Source organism: Chinchilla lanigera, unplaced genomic scaffold (assembly GCF_000276665.1).
Source record: "Chinchilla lanigera isolate Chin_1 unplaced genomic scaffold, ChiLan1.0 scaffold00030, whole genome shotgun sequence".
NCBI classification, from domain to species: domain Eukaryota; kingdom Metazoa; phylum Chordata; class Mammalia; order Rodentia; family Chinchillidae; genus Chinchilla; species Chinchilla lanigera.
Genome location: NW_004955431.1, coordinates 424,612 through 443,808, shown reverse-complemented (window position 1 = coordinate 443,808; position 19,197 = coordinate 424,612). Strand labels below are relative to the sequence as shown.

The window sequence follows — 19,197 nt, the reverse complement described above, 5'->3', positions numbered from 1 at the left end:
TTTGTTTAGTTACTAGCATTCTTCGATTGACTTTCCAGGATAAGTATCTTCTAGGAAACATTTTCCAAGTTGATTTCCTCAGAATGATAGTTAATCTGCAAGTGTCCACAGAGTCCTTTGCCTCCTGAAATCTCTTTCTACTTGTACTTTTCTGAAACAGTATGCTTTTCTTCACTAATTGCTTTGTTTTCTAAATTTGAGCATCTTGTAAACAAACTATTCATAGTTTCTATCTTTTGATTCTCAATGTAAGATGAACTCTGGATAAAATGAAGAAAAATCTAGTTTTTCACATTTCTATAGTTTAATTGCACACAGAAGTGACAGACAGGGGTCAAACCTGGGAGAGCTTTATGAAAACCACTGGCCTGAGAATATTGAAATTAGACTGGTACTTTAAGAAAACATCTGGTGACAGAACATAGAATATGCGCGCGCACACACACGGTGTGGGGTTGGATGAAGAGCTGATGGATGCACCTGCAGTTATCCGGGTGAAAAATGAGGAGGCTCAACCAGCATAACATCAGTGAAAGTGGAGGGCAGAAACAATAATTGATGGGCTAATGACAGATTACAATTAGAGAGTAAACTTCCTGTATTTTATCCTTCCATTTTTTATTCTTTTTCTTTTCAGTACTGAGAATTGATCCCAGGACCTTTATACAACTACATCCCTGGCCCATTTTTATTTTTTATTTTGAGATGAGGTCTTGCTCAGTTGCCCAGGATGGGCTTGAACTTGCATTCCTTCTGCCTTAGCTTTCCAGAGAGTTGGGATTATGGGTAAGCACCACAATGCTTGGGTTCCTTCCACATACTTTTGTAATTATTTTAAATCACTATATTCCATACACATGTGGCAGGTTTGTTATTTCTGTCTTGAGGGCATAAAGACAGTTTGAGCACATGAGGGTCTCAAGTAGTGTAAAAGTCAGCTTGTCTCCCCTCAGTACCTTGAATGTGACCCCCAGAGGTGTGTGTTTAAGCTGAGTGCAGACATCATGACTTGATCCTCAGAAAATACGGATGGCTTCAGATGTTCCATTCTTGGCTTCAACGATGATCTGCCTGACCACCTAAGAATTCACTTGCCCTTTCAGTATCTCAAGGCAACTGCAGCTGTTTGGGAATAAGTGTCTTTAGAGATATGTGTCCTAAGAAGTTTATTTCCAGATTTTCAGACTCTCCACTCTTCTATCCAGTATTTTTGATGCTCAACAAATTAGAGATTTTAGAAAGCCTAAGACTTCAGAGTTTCAGATTAGGGATGGTCATCCACCTATGCAAACATTTACAAAGTGGAAGAACTCTAAAACGGAAAACAAGCACTTTGGATGTGGGATAATCTGTTTTCTCAAGCAAAATATTCACCTAGAGCATACTAAGAATATGAAACTTCTTTAGCTTTTTCTGAGTAGTAATGGTAACTCTAGGTTTGTTGCCTAAATCAGTGAGGAGTAACCAGCTGAGGAATAAATGAAGACAAGAACAAATATGCATATAACCAAATAAATGTGGAGGCATGCATGGCCAAAGCCAGGTCCTAACGTCAAAAAACAGACATGCTAAGCTTTAAGAAGATGAGCTACAAGCATCAGGAAGGCTATAGAAAACTGGATTTTGAAGGTGATGGATTGGAAACCTTGAGCTTTAATTCTGGTTGTCAAATAGAAGAAAATGAGTACAAAAAAAATTAGTTACTCAAAATCTTGCCTTAATATAGTTCATATATCCTGAGCGGAGAACATCTGCTCCATCAGCAAACTGGTCTCCTTCTTGTCCTGAGTTGTTGCTGTCACCCAAGAGGGAAGGCTCTGGTTGAAATTCCTGATGAAATTCCCCTGTCAGAGAAATACAGAGAAATGAAGATGCATGATTTCATGAACAGAAGCACAAGGGAGACATGATCTGCAAATATGCCATCTGATGGTTCATCTTCTCTCCTCTTACCTATTATGAAGGTACATGAATGACTGAAATGTTCTCTTCCCTGCAAGACGTGAGGAAAAGATTAAAAATAGGAGGAAGAGAAAGAAAAATAAAAGCAACAGAAAGCCCCAATTTAAAAAAATTCAGGCCTCTTTATGGCTTAACTCATGAAAGAAACGAATTTTCCCTTGTGTGTTTAAGAAATGGAGAAATTATAAAAGGGGGTTTAGTAATATGTGACTAATTACTTCAGATTATAAGCTCAATAAATATTTTTTGAACAGCTGCTATAGCAGATACGCTATGCACTTTAGGAACTTTTAAAAAATCAGTTAAGTACTCCTGTACTTAAGTAGTAAATACTCCCAAGGAACAGTGTGGGATAAGACTAGACAAAGAGCCCCAAATCCTGGTAACAATGGAAATTACAACACACAGAGGTGGTGAATACCAAATTAGAACAAGTTCCAAGGGGTGTTGGGAGGCAAAAGGCATGCTATGTGGGAACTATTTTGACCCACTTGAAGACTACAAAGGACCAAACAGGGCCATCCTCTAAGTGCTGCGAGCCAGCAGGATACTCAGGTCTAGAGCAGGGGAAAAACTCACTCATACCACACTATGGAATTCTCTTACTTGAAAAATTTGCCTACATCACAGCCCCCTATACTGCATTATGTTACAAAGTTTTGCTGAATTAACGTGGTAGCAGTTGTATTTGTATGTAAGTATTATACACAGCTATATTTTTGGACAATGTATGGTTCCAACATCATCTATTAATTGCATGCTAAAGTTAAAAATGTAAAAAGTGAAAGCAAATATGAAAATTTTGAGTTACTTTAACTAGTTCTCTCATAACTAACAAGAGCATATTCAAAGGGAGATAATCTATATATTACTACACTATTTATATATCATAAAGTAATTTCTGCCACAAATCAATAAACATTAAATTTTAGTTTTTCTTTCAAAGTCACTGAGGAAACAGAAGCCATCAAAACACCATCATAATGTAACTCGAGCGTATGAAATATGTATTTTGAAGAGATTTGAAGGGAATAGGATTTTGAAGATATGCATGTCTCTACTGAATGATCACTTGGTGATTACTGAAGAGCTACAGAACTTGAGACTTACAAAGGAGACTAGAAATGATCTCAGCAAATAATTTCATTTATAAGAGAGAAAATTAAGAGCAACTGACTGTCCAAAGTCATGCAGATTCCTGAACACAAATCTTACTAGGGTCATGGAATGAAGTGTGTCTTACAAGTGATGGGCCCTACTCTCAGGCCCAGCCCACAGAAGCCCCACCACGAGCAAACCTCCATGCTCTTCCCCTTTCTTACTTAAAATTAATGGATATGGGAACTTTGGATGTCCTGTGTTAACAACAGTGGAGTCACAGATGAAAGGAGTGTGGGTCTTTGGATCTACACTTGGATGGGAGCTGCGAGCAACAACTAACATGCATTTGGACTTAATTTGGTTTGCATTATGTTATTGAGATTTGGAGATTTTATGTGTGACAGCTGCTAAAATATCATTAGTAAGTCCAAGTGGGCATTAGTGGTTGTGCACTTGCTATTTAAAACACAGCATTTGACTGAAAAGCAAGCAGTGCCTGTCAGACCTGCAGCTGGGGTAAGGCGATGGCACACATCCTCCTTGACAATCTGCTCTTCTTCCATGATATTTGACATTGGCACATTGAGGCTGACCGCATCTTCATCAGAAGGCTACATGGATAGAGAGCACTGCTTCATTCAGGGAAAAAGTTTTACCAGCAGTGATAAAAAGAACACTGTACAATAAACAATGTCTTGTGATTCTTACAAACGTCATGCTGAATAAAAGACTCCAAACCAAAGGATATTAAGGTTATTTCCACTTACATAAGTTCAAAACAGCAATAGTGACCTATGGTGTTTTAAGTCAAGAGTGGTTAGGGTTGGTGTGTGAGTGAGGCTTTTTAGGTTGTTGCTAAAGCTGTTTCTTTCTTTCTTTCTTTCTTTTTTTTTAACAACAGCAATGTTTTATTAATGGTAGGAAAAGGAAGCTCTGCAGAGTGAATTTGGCCCAAGTTTACATAGGAAAAGAAGTACAATGTACAGTGTGAGGAAGGACCACCAAGCAAGAGAAAACACGGTGGCTAAAGCTGTTTCTTAAACTCTGAGCTGTGTGCATGAGTTTACTTTGTGAAATAGTGTTCTATGTGTGCTTCTCTGGATGCATGTCTTGAGCTGAAATCTTGTCAAGTACCTGTTTTTCTAAATGAACAGTGATAGTAAGGACATTAAAAATGATTGTGTAATATGTAATATTCAACATGACAAAGTAATTGAGCTGAAATCTTGTCAAGTACCTGTTTTTCTAAATTAACAGTGAGAGTAAGGACATTAAAAATGACTGTGTAATATGTAATATTCAACATGACAAATACACTACCACATTAGTTCTAAGTTTAATCAATCATTTTAATAGTAGGTGTACTCTGAAATTTAATAACAAATCTAATTTTCCAAAACTATATGAAGGTTTCATGCCTGTAGCCACAGAAAGCAGGAAGTCAACCTCTCTGACAGTATTTCATTTACTTAAGAGTGCATCTCACATGTGACAGTAACCATTAGTTTACTGCCCGGACTTTGGCTGGGAAAGCTGAGCTAAATATACAAAAGTGCTGAGCAAACGTAGTAGTCAAAAGAAGCATATATTCTGAGAGAGTTTTGTTTTGTTTTGAAGTCACAGGGAGCAGGGACCTCCACAAAACAGCTCCTCAGCACTTGGGACTCTGACTTTCAGAGTCTGCCTCTGTTTACCTTTGGCCAGAAACAAAACTGTTTACAAAGAGAACAGAACAAGTGTGAATTTCATTCATCACACAGCTATTCAGGGACCCTCAAAGGTTCTTGAGAAAAATGTGTTTCCAATTTCTCTGTAACAAACCCTGAACCAATCTGGAATGGCAACAGCAAAAGGAATGGAATGAGGAATGACCTGCTCAGTCCCAAAATGAGTTGCAAACACATTTGCCAATGTGAAAAATAGAACACTGTATAGGACAATTCACAACATTTACCATTCTAAAAATAATTAATTTCTTGGAGGCATTCTTAGGTAATGAGGTTATAATGTGAGAAAAGGCCAAAGAGAAGCTTTATGCATTTTATTCCACTGAATATAGTATTTTCTATAGTTCCTTTTCCCTCTACCCACCTGCCATCGTAAAAATTTAGCAAATTCCAAAGATATGCATTTAATTAAAAAGGAGAGAATAAATCCTTGGGCTCCTAAATGATGTTAGTATCCCACTTACACTAAGTGCAAAGAGAAGGATAATGAAGTTCTTTGTGTAATGTTTTATTAATGAACTTAATTAGTCTTAGAAGACAGATACAGGATAATGCACAGTCTGTTTTATTTTAATAGAAAATAAGCTTAGGGTGAGTAATTTCTGTAACAATGGTCCATTTAAGCGGACTTATGGGTTTTAATAAAGCCGAAGGGGATGAATTAAAATTCAACTTAGGGAACTATGTGCTTAATATTCCCACCCCCACAAGGGCACAGCAGTAAATTATGTGGCTTCATGTGGGTTAATTTCTTTTACTGACATAGGCCTTTATCTATCTACTGATTTCTTCTTCCTTTCAAAATGTTCTGTGTTTGAAAACAGATGTTAAGGAATCATAACTCCTTTTTCATATATTGCTTTGTCTTTTGTGAGAAGAAATTTAAACATCTTAGCCACCTATTATTAAACCTCAAAGACTTGAGGAGAACTGAGAAAAGGCTTTATCCTGGAATCACATTTAGTAACAATGTGACTTCCTTAGATAGGGTGATTGACCTATTAATTACAACTTCAAAGAGTATCGTATTTCCAAATTGAAGAACTACAAAAACTCAGTTACCTCCCTCAAAAAGGGTCCCTTATAACACCTATCCTTTTTGTTCTTTGGGTCAAGAAGCACGACTTTGTGGTATATTAATGCAAGGTTTGGGGGAGCTAATAGATGCATAAGGTGATAAATGTGTCAATAAAGACTGCCTTGTTCTTAAATTCTTCAGGCTATAGGAAGTTCTAGTGTATAAAAACTCTTGGTTTACAAATCATCAGACTTTCATTCAATTATCTAAGCAGAATAGAACAATCTAAGAATTTCAGAAAAATAAATGTTGTTATAAAAACTGTAGGTACTCGGGTCTGGGGATTTAGCTCAGCGGCAACGCGCCTGCCTGGCAAGCGCAAGGTCGTGAGTTCAGTTCCCGGTACAGGAGAAAAACAAAAACAAAAAAAAAAACTATAGGTACTCATAAATTTATCTTGTCACAAACTGCCAAAATGCAATGCACAGTATATCTGATTCCTTCACATTTACGTATGCTTTTCACAACTTTTTGCTAAATTACTGTCACTTAAAAACAAGAGTATTTATAAAAGTGCTTCCTGAGTCCCTGAATACCACTTACCCAATTCATAATACTTATTAACCATTCAAGAGTATTCTAGATAATGCATGTGAGTGAGAGAGGAAGAAGATAGGGACTCGAGGCATTTAAAAAATATTAAAGATGCAGAATATGTTAACAGTAGCTAATATTTACACAACCCTTACAGGATTTCAAACTCCTTTCACAGACATGATCACAAAGTCTCAGTCATACACCAACGCCCTTTACCATGCAGGAGTTCAGTGGGTGCAGGCAGATATGTATACACAGAAGCATGAAAGAGAAAGATCTGATCTCTGGGTTTACCTCAGTGGCAGATAATCGCTTATCTCCATTATCACTTCCAACTCCTGAGTCAGAATCCTTCTTGCTGGGGTAGATGCCATCAACATAGAATTCATATAGGAAAAATTAAAATCACAGAGTCCCCAAGATACATCACTTTACATTCTAATAATAACTTTGCTACACAGATTTTATTATTATAAGGCAACAAATTAGTCTAGTACTTAATAATATTAAGACACACACCTAAAGAAAATTATATACTTGTACCATTTAAGTACATAAGATAAATTCTTGGTGTTTATTTCCTTAGACTTCAAGTTGTTTCTTTCAAATAGTTACCAATTTTCTTACTTTAGCATATAAAAAAGCAGCAAAGCTACTTAACTGCTTTTATCTCTTAGGTTACGAAGTGTTACTTTCAATAGTTTTGTATACTTTTATTAAGTGATTAAATTTAGTGGTATCACACAAACATAAAATGATAGAAACATATTTGGTTGTGGTGGTGCACACTTATAATCCCAGCACTTGGGAGGCTGAGGCAGGAGGATCATTGCAAGTTTGAGACCAGCCTGGGCTACAAAGTAAGCTCAAGGCTAGCCTGAACTGCCTAGCAATAGCCTGTCTCAAAAGCACAAAAAAAAAAAAGTGTTGGTATGGGAATCTGAAATTTGTTTTTATTTAAAGAGAAAAAGAGAAAAAAAAAAACACAAAATAACAACAAAGACACAAACAAAACAACACAAACCCAATAAAAATCATGCAGGATTTCAAAACAAGATGACAGGAATTAACAATGGTCGTTATATTACATATTGTTATCTTCCATGAAGTTGCTCAGATTACCAGCTGTAAAACGCAAGAAATTTTAAGTCATCCTGTTTAGCAAAAAGTAAAGGAAAAGATTTCTGTAATGAAGAGTCCTCAAAAAGGATTTACATTTCTATGAATATATTCAGTGTGGAAATTTTGTTCTCTGGAAGCTCAAAGCTTGATTTATGCCACAAATGGCCCAAGAACGTGTGAAAGGATTCTAACATGTCCACTCAAAACAGGAAGTGGTAAAAAGCTATGCACACTGCATTTTTAAAAGACAACTGAAAAATAAAGCCTGCAGCTTGTCTAACAATGCTTTGGAAACATACTGAACACTAGTAAATGATTAAAAGGCATAGCTAAGCTTGACATATGGTAGTTACCCACAATGGTAAGTAAAAAATACTCATTTTTATATTACAGATCTTATTTGTAAGTATCTACACACACATTCAAGCAGCATAGATTCTTGATTAGAAGATGGCAGAGGGATCTGAGAGATGATGAGTGTTCAACAGTAGCCATTATTCTTCATCGGATAGTTTCTAAATGTTGAATCATAAATTTTAATTGATTGAGTGAGACTAATAACTGACCCAGGGATGCCTTTTTCAAGATTCTTAGATAACTGTGATATAATTAAAAAAGGAAGATAATGCGTATGCATGTGTGTGAGTGTGTAACTGTGTGACTGAACACAGGGCCGTTGCAGTGAGCTACTCCCCACTCCTGACTTCTTTTTTATCTTGAGACAGAGTCTCACTAAGTCATTAAGTGGCTCAAGCTGGGCTCAAACTTGCCATCTCCCTGCTTCAGCCTCCCACAGTGCTGGGACTGCAAGTGTGTATCACCATGAGTAAGGTTTTGAAATCAGTTACCTGGACACCTGTGGCCTATGCAGATTCTCAACAGAGACTGAATGAAGACAACAACTCACCTGTCTTCCACTTGCTGGTGCAAATGTGGCCTCTCCATGGTGTGGAGATACAGGGAGTCAGCTGTCTTGATCTGGCACGCTTGTATGCTCAGATACTTAAATATGTGCACTTTTCCCTTCGTGCAAATCTACAGAGAAATTAATCATATATATTTACTTTCCAATGACAAAATAAAATGCATCAGACACCTGACTATACATTTCAATTTTCAACATTTCATTTCAGTAACACTCTTCCTAAAATGTATACTTAATTTGACCTCTCCAAAACATGTATGAACTTGGGAAACTGTTTCCTCTAAATTCTACTGCATTGAAAGTATTCAGAAAACCATGTTCAAGCAATTTCTATTTTTAAAATTAAACTACAAAATTCTAACAGAAAAATACTTAAGTATAAATAGTGTAAAAAGTGTAAGAATAAGGAAACTGGATTGGTAATATTCAAATTACAAAAGATGGCAAAAATCACAATTATTTTCTTTTTTTTGTTTTGTTTTTGTTTTTGTTTTTTCTCTGGTACCGGGAACCGAACTCACGACCTTGCGCTTGCCAGGCAGGCGCTTTTGCCGCTGAGCTAAATCCCCAGCCCCACAATTATTTTCAAGCCTATAAAAAAGCAATTAGGAGCTTAAAAAATAATTGTATGCTTAAGAAGTTGTTTAATAATTTGGAGAGAAAATAAACTAAAATATAGACCTGGATGGTTATCTGAAAGCGTAAGTATTTCCAATGACTAACCACGCTGTTTAAGGCCATTCATATCTGAACCTGAGTCCTATCTCCATATAAGCAATAATCACATTTTAAGATGCTTAAATCCACCTTCCAGCTAATATTCAAACAACAAATATATTACTCCTTGTTTATCTTTCTTTTTTGATTTTTATTTTTTATTTATTTTTCTTTTAAAATTTTATTAGTACCTGTTTGCAGTACATGAATAATTACATTCCTTATGGGAAATTGGTGCAGGTACATAACAGACCTCCAGTCTTTTCTTCCCTTGCCCTCCACCCCCCATCTTTTGCCAGCATCAGATCCATTTATAACTTCTTATAAAGTTAATCATCTCTGCTTGCTTCAGCAGCACATATATTAAAGTTAATCATCATATACACAGATTAAGAGCCAGTCTATAGGCCAAGAAACATATAAAACACATATGACAATTGTACTAAGACAAGATACACTTTTAGACACATTGTCTATGCTAATATATTACTCCTTTTGTAAGCTGTAACCTTCTTGAAAAAGTTTCAAGTGCACATACAAACAATAATCAAACACATAATTCAGGGGTTGGAGTGATCAAAATATTGAGGCAAATGAGGGTAAACACATCTGAAGCAGTAAAAGGCAACTTAGTATAGTCAAATTTACCCAAGGTTTCATCTTTTTAGAGCTACTGACTGCTTCTGATCATGTCTAGCACAGAATTAACTCAGTGGAGAACTGCAAACCCAGCTCTGTGGTCAGCTTCCCAAGTGTTCGCGAGAGCACGCTCCTTGGGGGGATGGTTTGCTGGGAGCCCCTACCTGGGCTGGAGGAGACTGCAGTGGGTTATTCTCAAGCAGTAGCACTTGCAGCTGCTTCATCTCTCTAAAACAGATTGGGATCACGAGCACTTTGTTGCAGGAAAAGTCAAACTTTACCAAAGGAAGATCTACTAATTCTAAAGGAATAGAAAAAAAGAAAGAAATCTCAGAAAGTAACACTATTAAATGGCTAAGGCTTCAAACATTTGTTTTCCACTTAATGGGAAATATATCACTTAGTAGAATCAAAAGCAAGTTGTGTATTAGGAATACATGGTATGTTGTACATGTATGTATTTCACTAAACAGGATAAATCTTTCATTGGGGGTTCAATAATTTTAAATTGTGCTTAGTTCTGATAAAGCTAGGAATATTTGACATTTGCAATGTATTGTTTACAAAGCCTTTTCTTCAGCTAAAAAAAATCACATAAGCCATGCCACTTGTGATATGAATGTGTTTTAACTTTAAGCTGTTTTCTGGCAGCACTTGCTAGCACATGACAAATATGCCAATTGCAGAATATTCTTATCTATTCAATGTATCTGTGTTGGCACACTCCTAGAACTAGTTAAAGTAACTGTGTTCCTGATCTTTTCAAATCCATTTAAAAAAACTTTTAAAATTAAATTTAGAATTTTCCAATAGGCCCTATAATTCTGATTTGATGAGGTTTTATTTTGATCCTTTTAAAGTTTTTCTGGAGCTCTGCAAACAAGATAGAATATTATATTTAGCTTAAAATCCCCACCCAGTGGCATAGTAAACACTCAGTAATTTCAAGCATTCAAACCAACATTGGCAGCTGCTGGAAACGAAGTCAAATATATTCTACAGAGCAAGGAGAGGCTGAGCCACACCAGGATCTAGGATGACGCTGGCAGATCACTGAGATCTGTCTGTGCAGGCTGCACAGGTTTGCTTCAGAACGGGGCCTTAGCACTTTTGTTATGGGACCACTGAGGGCTAAACATGTTGCTTTAAAGTACTCCAGGATTCCCAAAGACGAAGGGCAAGAACTAGATACAGGAAAGGAAGTGTAACCAGGAGTGAGAATTCACACTGTCCTCTTCCCTCCACTGCCTTTACAGCTAAAGCTCTTCAACTTCTGCCAACAAGGATTTACCTGCTAATGGAAGGGATTTCCTTCTTTCATACTTTACCAAACTACTTGGTCTTATGAAAGGAAAGGGTCGTGGAACTGAAATTCTGGAGGAGGAGGAAGACCTCACTGCCAGATCCCAAAGCCAAGGATCCTGCCTTTGAAGAATGTCCTGAGTAGTTCATCATTTGAACCCAACTCTCCTCCCCACTCTCAGGACTAGCGATGGGTCTCAGGCCATGTAGTCACAACGTGTGTTCTGATGAAAGGGCTGTGACAGCCTTGAGGTGGAGGACTTGCAAGCATGAAAGTGAGAGGAAGGACAAACTGTGGCTCCCTTTTACTTTACATTTTCTAAAACAGCTAAAAATAAGGGCCTTACATGAAATAAAGGCCTGCTTTACAGTCCACCGTATTTCCTCAAGTTACTCCTGATCTTCAGCAATTCTTTGCCACTTAAAATGAAGGCTCTGAAGGAAGACTAGAGGGCTGTATTTATAGAAAACATAGCAGGAGTAACTTACAGGTAGATGAAATTAGGAATCCTTTCCTTTTGGTTCCAGTTTGGAACACAATTTATATAGCACTTCAGGAAAATGAGAACAAGACAGTTTCACAGCCATAAAGTGGGAGAGCAAATGATACCCCACTGTAAGGGCAGCCAAGAAAAGGTGAAGAGAAAGGGAGCAGGAAAAGGGAAGAAAGAAGAAAAAGGAGGTGGAGGAAGAGGGAGGGGAAGAAGAAGCTGAAAGGGAGAAGGAGGAAAAGGAGTCTCACTCCCTCTACTTCGAAGGGGGGAATGCAGTTATTTTAGTTCTGTTCGTTCTGGTCCTGGAAAAAACAAAACATGGTCTTCTCACTGTGGTAAAGCCAGCACGAAACTGATATGGGTGATTACGCCACAAGCCTGTTTTCTCCTCTTCAAGTAGAAGCACAGGAGGTGGGGTATCCAAAGAGGACAACCGTGGGAGTAAATATGGAAATTTCTGAATGCACTGCCTGAATGCATCTTTACTGCTTTTTGTTAAGACTTCTCCAAAGTGAAGCAAAAAGAAATGTGATATTCAGTAAATTATTAAAAGAAAAAAGATTTCCTAGTAAACCAAAGTTTTAGTTTTGAGTATATTTTAAAATATGAAAACTGAGAAATTGTAACTATGGAAAGTAAGTGGTTTGTAACTGATCTTTCTGGGGAAAGGATGCTTTTATAGTAAGAGAACAAGAGGTGCTGGGGTTGGTTTTACAGGTGCACTCTTTCTCCACAGTTCAAACTCTCAGCAGTAACTGCAAATGATATAATTAATTTTTCCTTTTGGAAATGGGAATTCAATTATTTGTGACACTTTCACAATGATTAATATGGAAACTTAAATTTAAATGAATGTTTTCTTTAACGCCTGAAAAACTATCTATGTGCAAATTTGTAATTAGAGCTTTCTTTTTATATCTGCTTATACCAAGAAAAGTAGTTTTATATATTTCAAAAATGGGACTGGACAATGACAAATTAAAAATAAATATTTCATATGAATGCATGACAAGTATCAACCTTACGGATATAACTTCTGATTCTATTTCTTTAAAATATAGAATAGAAAGGTGCAAGCTGTCAGGCAAACACATGCATCTTCTATCCATCAAGTACACTACATCTTACAAAATTCTGTGGCATGGCTTCATGAGCTCTGTTTTCTTTCTTGAACAATGAAGTATTTTAAGCTAAAGATCAAGATACAGGAACAGGATAGTAAACCTCAGGCAGCTCTCAGATGACTTCGTCAACATCAAATTTACCTATAACTGACTTATTCCAAATACAAGCTTTTGCTTTGAGGTACATTTTTAAGTGTATATTTGCAATTGGCTGTACCTAGAGTCCTTAAACAAAAACAGTAAAAGTCAACAAGATCATTAAAAACCAGTGTATGCACTTTGTGTTTTGCTGCCCATCAACTCATTCCTGATCCACTTCAACCCAAATATATAATTCAGATCCACTACCATGAACAGGGCAACTTCCAAGCGCTCATGATACAAAATTTCTAAATAAATTTATATTCTTACTTGAACTGTATGCCCTGTTCAGGGAACACACTGCAGAGGCCACGGCTGTCAGAGCAGGGCTGTCTGAGCAATTCCATGTTCTGGCTGGGATAGCTGAGTCTCAATGCTGAGCCCCTGGAGCCATCACTGGTGAAATTCACCAACATAACAGTGACACCAGTCCAAGATCACTCAGCAGAGGCAGGCCTCACCTGAAAGCAGAGTCTAGGGATTGGGTTCTCAACTAGGACTCCCAGGCTAGAAATGCTGATGGCCAGGACTTGCAGGGCTAAGTATGTTCCATAAACTGTTAGATTTATATTCCAAAACATCATACAACTGTCCAAAAACCATTCATGCTGCTCCTATTGTGGACTTGCTGTGTCCCCTACCACCAAATGCACATGTGGAGGCCCTAACATTAGTACGTCAGATTGAGATTATATTTGGAGACAGGACCTTAAGGGGGTAATTAAGTTATAATGAAGTCTGGGGCTGAATCCTAATCCATTGGCCTCATCATAAGAAGAGGCTAGGATACAGATATGCAGAGGGGAAATGACATGAAGGCAGGGAGGAGAAAGGGGCTCTCTACAAGCCAGGAAGAGAGACCAGAAGAAGCCAACAAGGCCAACATCTACATCTCAGACTTCTAGCCTCCAGAACCATGAGAAGATAAATTTCTTTGATTTAAGCCACTTAAGTCTCTGGTTCCTTTCATACTAGCCCTAGCAAATGAATAAGTCAGCCCTCCTGACTCCACAGAACTATACAGAGGAACCATGTTGCTGTAGCCCTCAATCTACACTGTTTCTTAAACATCACTTTTCTGTCATCTCATGTGAAATTCAAACTTAATATCAAAAGACATACACATACAGAAGATCTGTCTTCTCTCCACAAAAGTAAACCAAAACAATAGTAAAAGTCTCCTATTTTCTTAATTTTCCCCTTCTTTTTTTACCTGGTGGTAAAACTTTAAGATAATTTCTTCTGACATTCAGTTCTCGGAGAGACTTTAACTGGCCTATCTGCTGTGGCAATGCTGTGATCTCATTGCAGCTTACATCCTGCATCAAAAGCAAGCAAAGGAATCATAAATGCATTTTTCCACATAAGCATGCAATTCATATGAAATTTCCTTAAGGAACTTTGGATAACTATGTGGATATACTTTTACACTGGTCTCCAGGTCCCTACAAGTCAGGCCCAGTGCACAGAGGAAAAAAAAGGAAGTTCAGTTTTAAACACCCTTTCAGGAGAGAAAAAGGAGTTAAAAAAGGATATTCATACCATTCAGTGGCTGCTTGTCACTCATTTTTCACGTATCTTGGTTTTATTTAATTCTCACAACAAAGCCAATATTACTAGCCTAATACTTCAGATCAGGAAAATGAGGCTTGGTGGCCCAAGGCCTGCAAGCACCAGTTAACACTAGAAAGGAATTACCACCCATTGTTAAGCCACTATCTCTCAGGGCCTCTAACGGGAAGGAAGATTATAACGCATCCTATTTTACCAAGCTCCACAGTCAGGAGTATTAATGCTCTGTGTGCACACATTATTTATTTAAAGTGGAGGTTTTACTATGTGGCTGGAAACCCTGTAGCTAGCCAATCATTTTCCCATACAATTTATAAGTAAGACTGTGGGAAATAGGCTTTTGTAGTCTTTGGTTTTAGAAGGCTAATAACACCCATTAATCTTTGATTGGAACCATCTTCTGATACTCATGAAATGGAAGCCATGATATTTGTAATCTTATCCTTGTTATTCCCTAATCTATCTGTACCCCTTGGCCCGTCTCTCTTCTCTCTCTGACCCGTTTCTCCTTTAGTCTAGATAAGCTTTTAACCTCTCACCTGGACACTGTAAATCTCTTGCTTGGTTCGAATACATACATTTTCCCTCCTATCCACCCTTTACAGAGCTGTCAGAGTGCACGCTGCATTGTGTTGTTCTGCAGCAAGACCAGCACCTCTGATGGGGCCTGTCAATTCCTCCAGTGCCGTTTCTCTGAATGCCCTCCCTTGCTTCCTACACTCGAGCCTGGTGATCACTACTTGCAGTTCTCTGGGTGCGCCAAGCTGCTGCACAGTATGCAGGCTCTTCTGGGCCTGATCACTCAGTCCTTGATAGTGTCCTCTTGCCCCACTTACTTACCTCTTCTGGTGTAATTCAAGCTTCAACTTTCTCTTTGAAATCTTTCTCAAGGTTCACCCTACCTCTCCCACTCTGATTCAATACCTAGGAGATAGACCACTTTTCCATTTGGGGTCCTGTGGACAGCGTGTTACTGCAATTCTCTTGCTCATGGGTTCACTTTTCCCTTTAAGCCTATGAGACCAACTCTGTTTCAAAAGAGCCCTCACACAAGGATTACAGGCCAGGTTAGAAATATAACGCAGATTATTCTAGTACACTCACGACCAGGCACCCATCATTTTGGTGATGGTGGTGGTGGTGGAGATGGGGTGTGAGAAAGAGTTAGTGGGAATTACTTTCCAACTTTAGGAACAATTTATGTTACTGAACTCTAAAATGGGCTTTTCTAAGTCCTGTGACTTTGCACAAGACCCTTTTGCATACTGTGGAAATCACAGATTTTCCATGTGAAATTTTCAGAAGTTTCAAGGACTTAATTATTAAGAATAAACTTTCTCTTAAAAAATAACGAGTAGGGAGAGGGAAGCAAAAAGATATTTACGCAGCATATGCACAGCATGAAATATGCTAAAATGAACTTCCATTTTTTAGCAGGAGCCACACACATCTTGCTCTGGGTGGATCATCCCATGAAATCAAGGTATTACTGTTCCCTACATGTAAGGTCATTTTTCTAACATTTTTTTGGTAGTGGTCATTTTTGCTGTTGTTGTTGTTTTTGTTTTTTTAAGATACTTTGATCTTACTATGTACCCATGGTTGGCATGGAACTCATGGAGGTCCTTCTGCTTCAGCCTCCTGAGTTCTGGGGTTACAGGCATGAGTCACCATGCCTGGCTTCCAACATACATTTCTAATATAATGATCATATCAAAGAATATCAATTCCTGCCAGCTATATTCACTTATCAGTAGAGAAAACAGTTAATATATTTTTTTAAAACTTTGTATATGATAAAAACAGTATTTTCCATGTACTAAACAGGACATCTGCAGACAGAAACACAAAGTCCAGTTGTCCTTTCACATTCTGAAAGATATATAGAAAATGTCAGATTGTTTAATGATACTGTGCACTGTTGTCAATTACTTCATATCTGGGAGTAAAAACAGCCGGAGGAAAATGCCCATGCAGCTCTAGCACGTAAAAGAGACCAAGTCTTCTCATCATTATACAGTCAATATTGTAGAAAACAGGGCAAAACTCTACTCCCTCAAAAGTTACTGAACTTTGGTGGCCCAAGGCCTGCAAGCACCACTTAACACTAGGAAGGAATTACCACCCAAATTTTAAAGAGGCTATGAATTTCACCACAAAACTAAAATCCCATGGGCAACTGTTTTAATTAGCTAAAGAAGGAGGAAGAAAGAAGAGATGATTGCATAGGTGCCTAGGGATAAGATGCATCAGCTTTAAAAACATACAAGCAATATTTCTGGACTTGCCCCGTTTTCTAGAATATTTCTATCCAAATATAGCCTAAGATAAGGTATGGAATTTTTTTAGTAACTTTAAAATAATTTAGGAAGACAAAATTTAAAAATAGCATTAATAATTCACCCTTTTGCAATTGGTAAGAATTATCAGGTTACAAATTCCAGACTGGGTTACTTATTAGTACAGTCAAATTAATTCTGCCCGAATTTTCTCTTAGCCCTAAGCTATGTCTTAAAAGAATAATTATTTCAAGCTTCAGTGAAATAAAATTACCATATATTTACTGTTATAATATTATTAAGTTTTTTATTGACCAACCAGTTCAATTTTGTCATTTACATAAAAAAACAAAATGAAAAATTCTATCACTTAAGTTTTATCTATTTTCCACTGGTTTAACCATCCTGTTTTTAAGTAAACAAAAGAAAAACTTTGGAAATTAACATCCTCTTTTCATCACAAAAGCCTCTGGAATTATTAAATGCATGTGGGAGATAACTAAGTGCTAGTTGCCTTAGCCAGCTGCCTTACCCTCAGAATGCAAAACTGAGAAGGATTTCAAATACAGGAATAAACCCCTAGGGGGTTATTAGCTATATAACACTCACTTTCAGAAAACAATACTGTAAACAAAAGACAAGAGTATTTTAAAGGTATGATATCCAACAAAACCAGCGCGACCTCTGCGTCCAGACGGTCTTGGAGCAGAGTCCAGAGAGTAAGAGGACACACTGTCTCTCCTAAGACCAGGGAGTAAGAGCAGCACATGTCTCTCCTAAGCAACCCTCTCTCACACTCAGGTTTGAGGTGGTAATACTATTAGCTGAAGTATAATTTCTGTAAAAAACCTAGCTTTTTATTTAATTGAAGGAAATGCAAATACTCTCACAGGAAATGCAAGCTATTACCACTTGCTTTGAATCATGTAACCATGTCCTTTTGTGGAACTGGGTTTCCTATGACTCACTGTGCAACTTTGTCTAAATGTCTTATCCTCTCTATGCCTATATAAAAAGAGATGAGCACTAAACAATTCTGATTTTCTTCCAACATCAGGAAAATCCATTTGCTACATCAGAAATAATGAAAAGACTTTGGCTGAAACATAGACACTTAGTACAGAAATGTCAATTATGATTTCTTACCAATAAAAAACCTCAATGCCTGTGGCCAAAACTTTAAAATGAATCAATTTGTTTACTTAAACTTAAAATTTTTTCAAGCAACCTCTGCTATAATAAATGATCTCTCAACACTAATGTCTCCCCAGTGTAAAACTACTTCACACCCATCCACATACCACAAACACAAGCCCTACTTCCCGTCTCTTCATGTGAAAGGTAAAAATGGAAGCCACAGAGGGGGCTTGAGTGAGTCCTGGAAATCCAACCATCCCACAGAGGCCGTAGGGATCAGGAGACACCTCCAGGGACCACAAATGGACAAATGGTTATGGCAGACCTTATCATCTCTACGACCTGCCTCAGAGATTGGAATGTTACATATAAAAATAATGAAGAAGGAATTTTTTTCAAAAGCTGCTCAATATATCGTATGTCTATACTTATCTTTGCATTCAAACTATCCACCCAACCAAACATTTCAGGAAAAGTCAATAAAAAGCAGTATGTGTAGTTAGGGTCAGGAAATGCACGTTCCAGCCAATTATTGTTACTTGAGGCCAGCCCAGTGAGTTTTCTCATTGTAAAGGCAAGTTTCTAAATCAGGGGCCCTGCACTCTCCCACATGGAGACAAGAGTGAGAAGTTCACACTGAGGGAAGTGGGGGAGGATGGAATTGAGAAAAATCAAAGGGCCGTCCGTGAACCCCAGCACATCACCACGCATACAAAACCAATGAGAAGACTCTTTGATCTTTGGCAAAAATGCCCCATAAAAGGCTATCATTTACTGTGCTCTCAGTGTGCTTGTCTTCACAGCTGTTTGTTAAGTAAACCATGTGGCATGTGTACAGCATCTCTAACCACATCCACAGGCCCGGTTTCACAGGGAAAGGTCATGTTTCCAAAGTTCTAATGAGCAGAATGAGGGTAATCAACATGAGAAGACTTCAGACACTGAACCACCTAACTTGGCTCCACAGTAACAAAACGTTTCAACGTGCCTGCTTGTTCTGAACCCGTGCGGGAGTCATTCTCCTATTTACTTTCAGTGTTCGTAGCTTGTGCCAACTACTGTATGCGAGCAAACCACAGCAAGGTGAGCAAAGGAGGTCTGGGGAAAGAAACCATGGGCCCTCTCCACGAGACACTACACAGCCTCACTGAGGAGATGCTGTTGCCCTGGGCTTCAGACTCTCATCAGCCCAACCTGGTTCTGAGCCCAGATCCCCATGTGGCCCCATGGCTTTAGGGAAGTAAATCTCAAACTGACACCTACAAAATGTAAACATGATACCTGACTTGTTGGGTTATTTTCAAGATTATATGAAATAATACATGTCACTCTATCCCTTC

General features: G+C 37.9%; 1 protein-coding gene across 1 annotated transcript in view; it reads right to left on the bottom strand.

Moving 5' to 3' along the window:
* The window catches only part of Lrch1 (leucine-rich repeats and calponin homology (CH) domain containing 1), a 96,694-nt gene that overhangs the window by 57,460 nt on the left and 20,037 nt on the right, over positions 1-19,197 (bottom strand). The window contains exons 4-9 of the mRNA XM_013515721.1: positions 14,083-14,188; positions 9,973-10,109; positions 8,435-8,562; positions 6,700-6,763; positions 3,569-3,674; positions 1,717-1,844 (exon numbers count right to left, since the gene is read on the bottom strand). Of these exons, the coding sequence (XP_013371175.1) occupies positions 1,717-1,844; positions 3,569-3,674; positions 6,700-6,763; positions 8,435-8,562; positions 9,973-10,109; positions 14,083-14,188 (669 nt within the window). The remainder of the gene's footprint in view (positions 1-1,716; positions 1,845-3,568; positions 3,675-6,699; positions 6,764-8,434; positions 8,563-9,972; positions 10,110-14,082; positions 14,189-19,197) is intronic.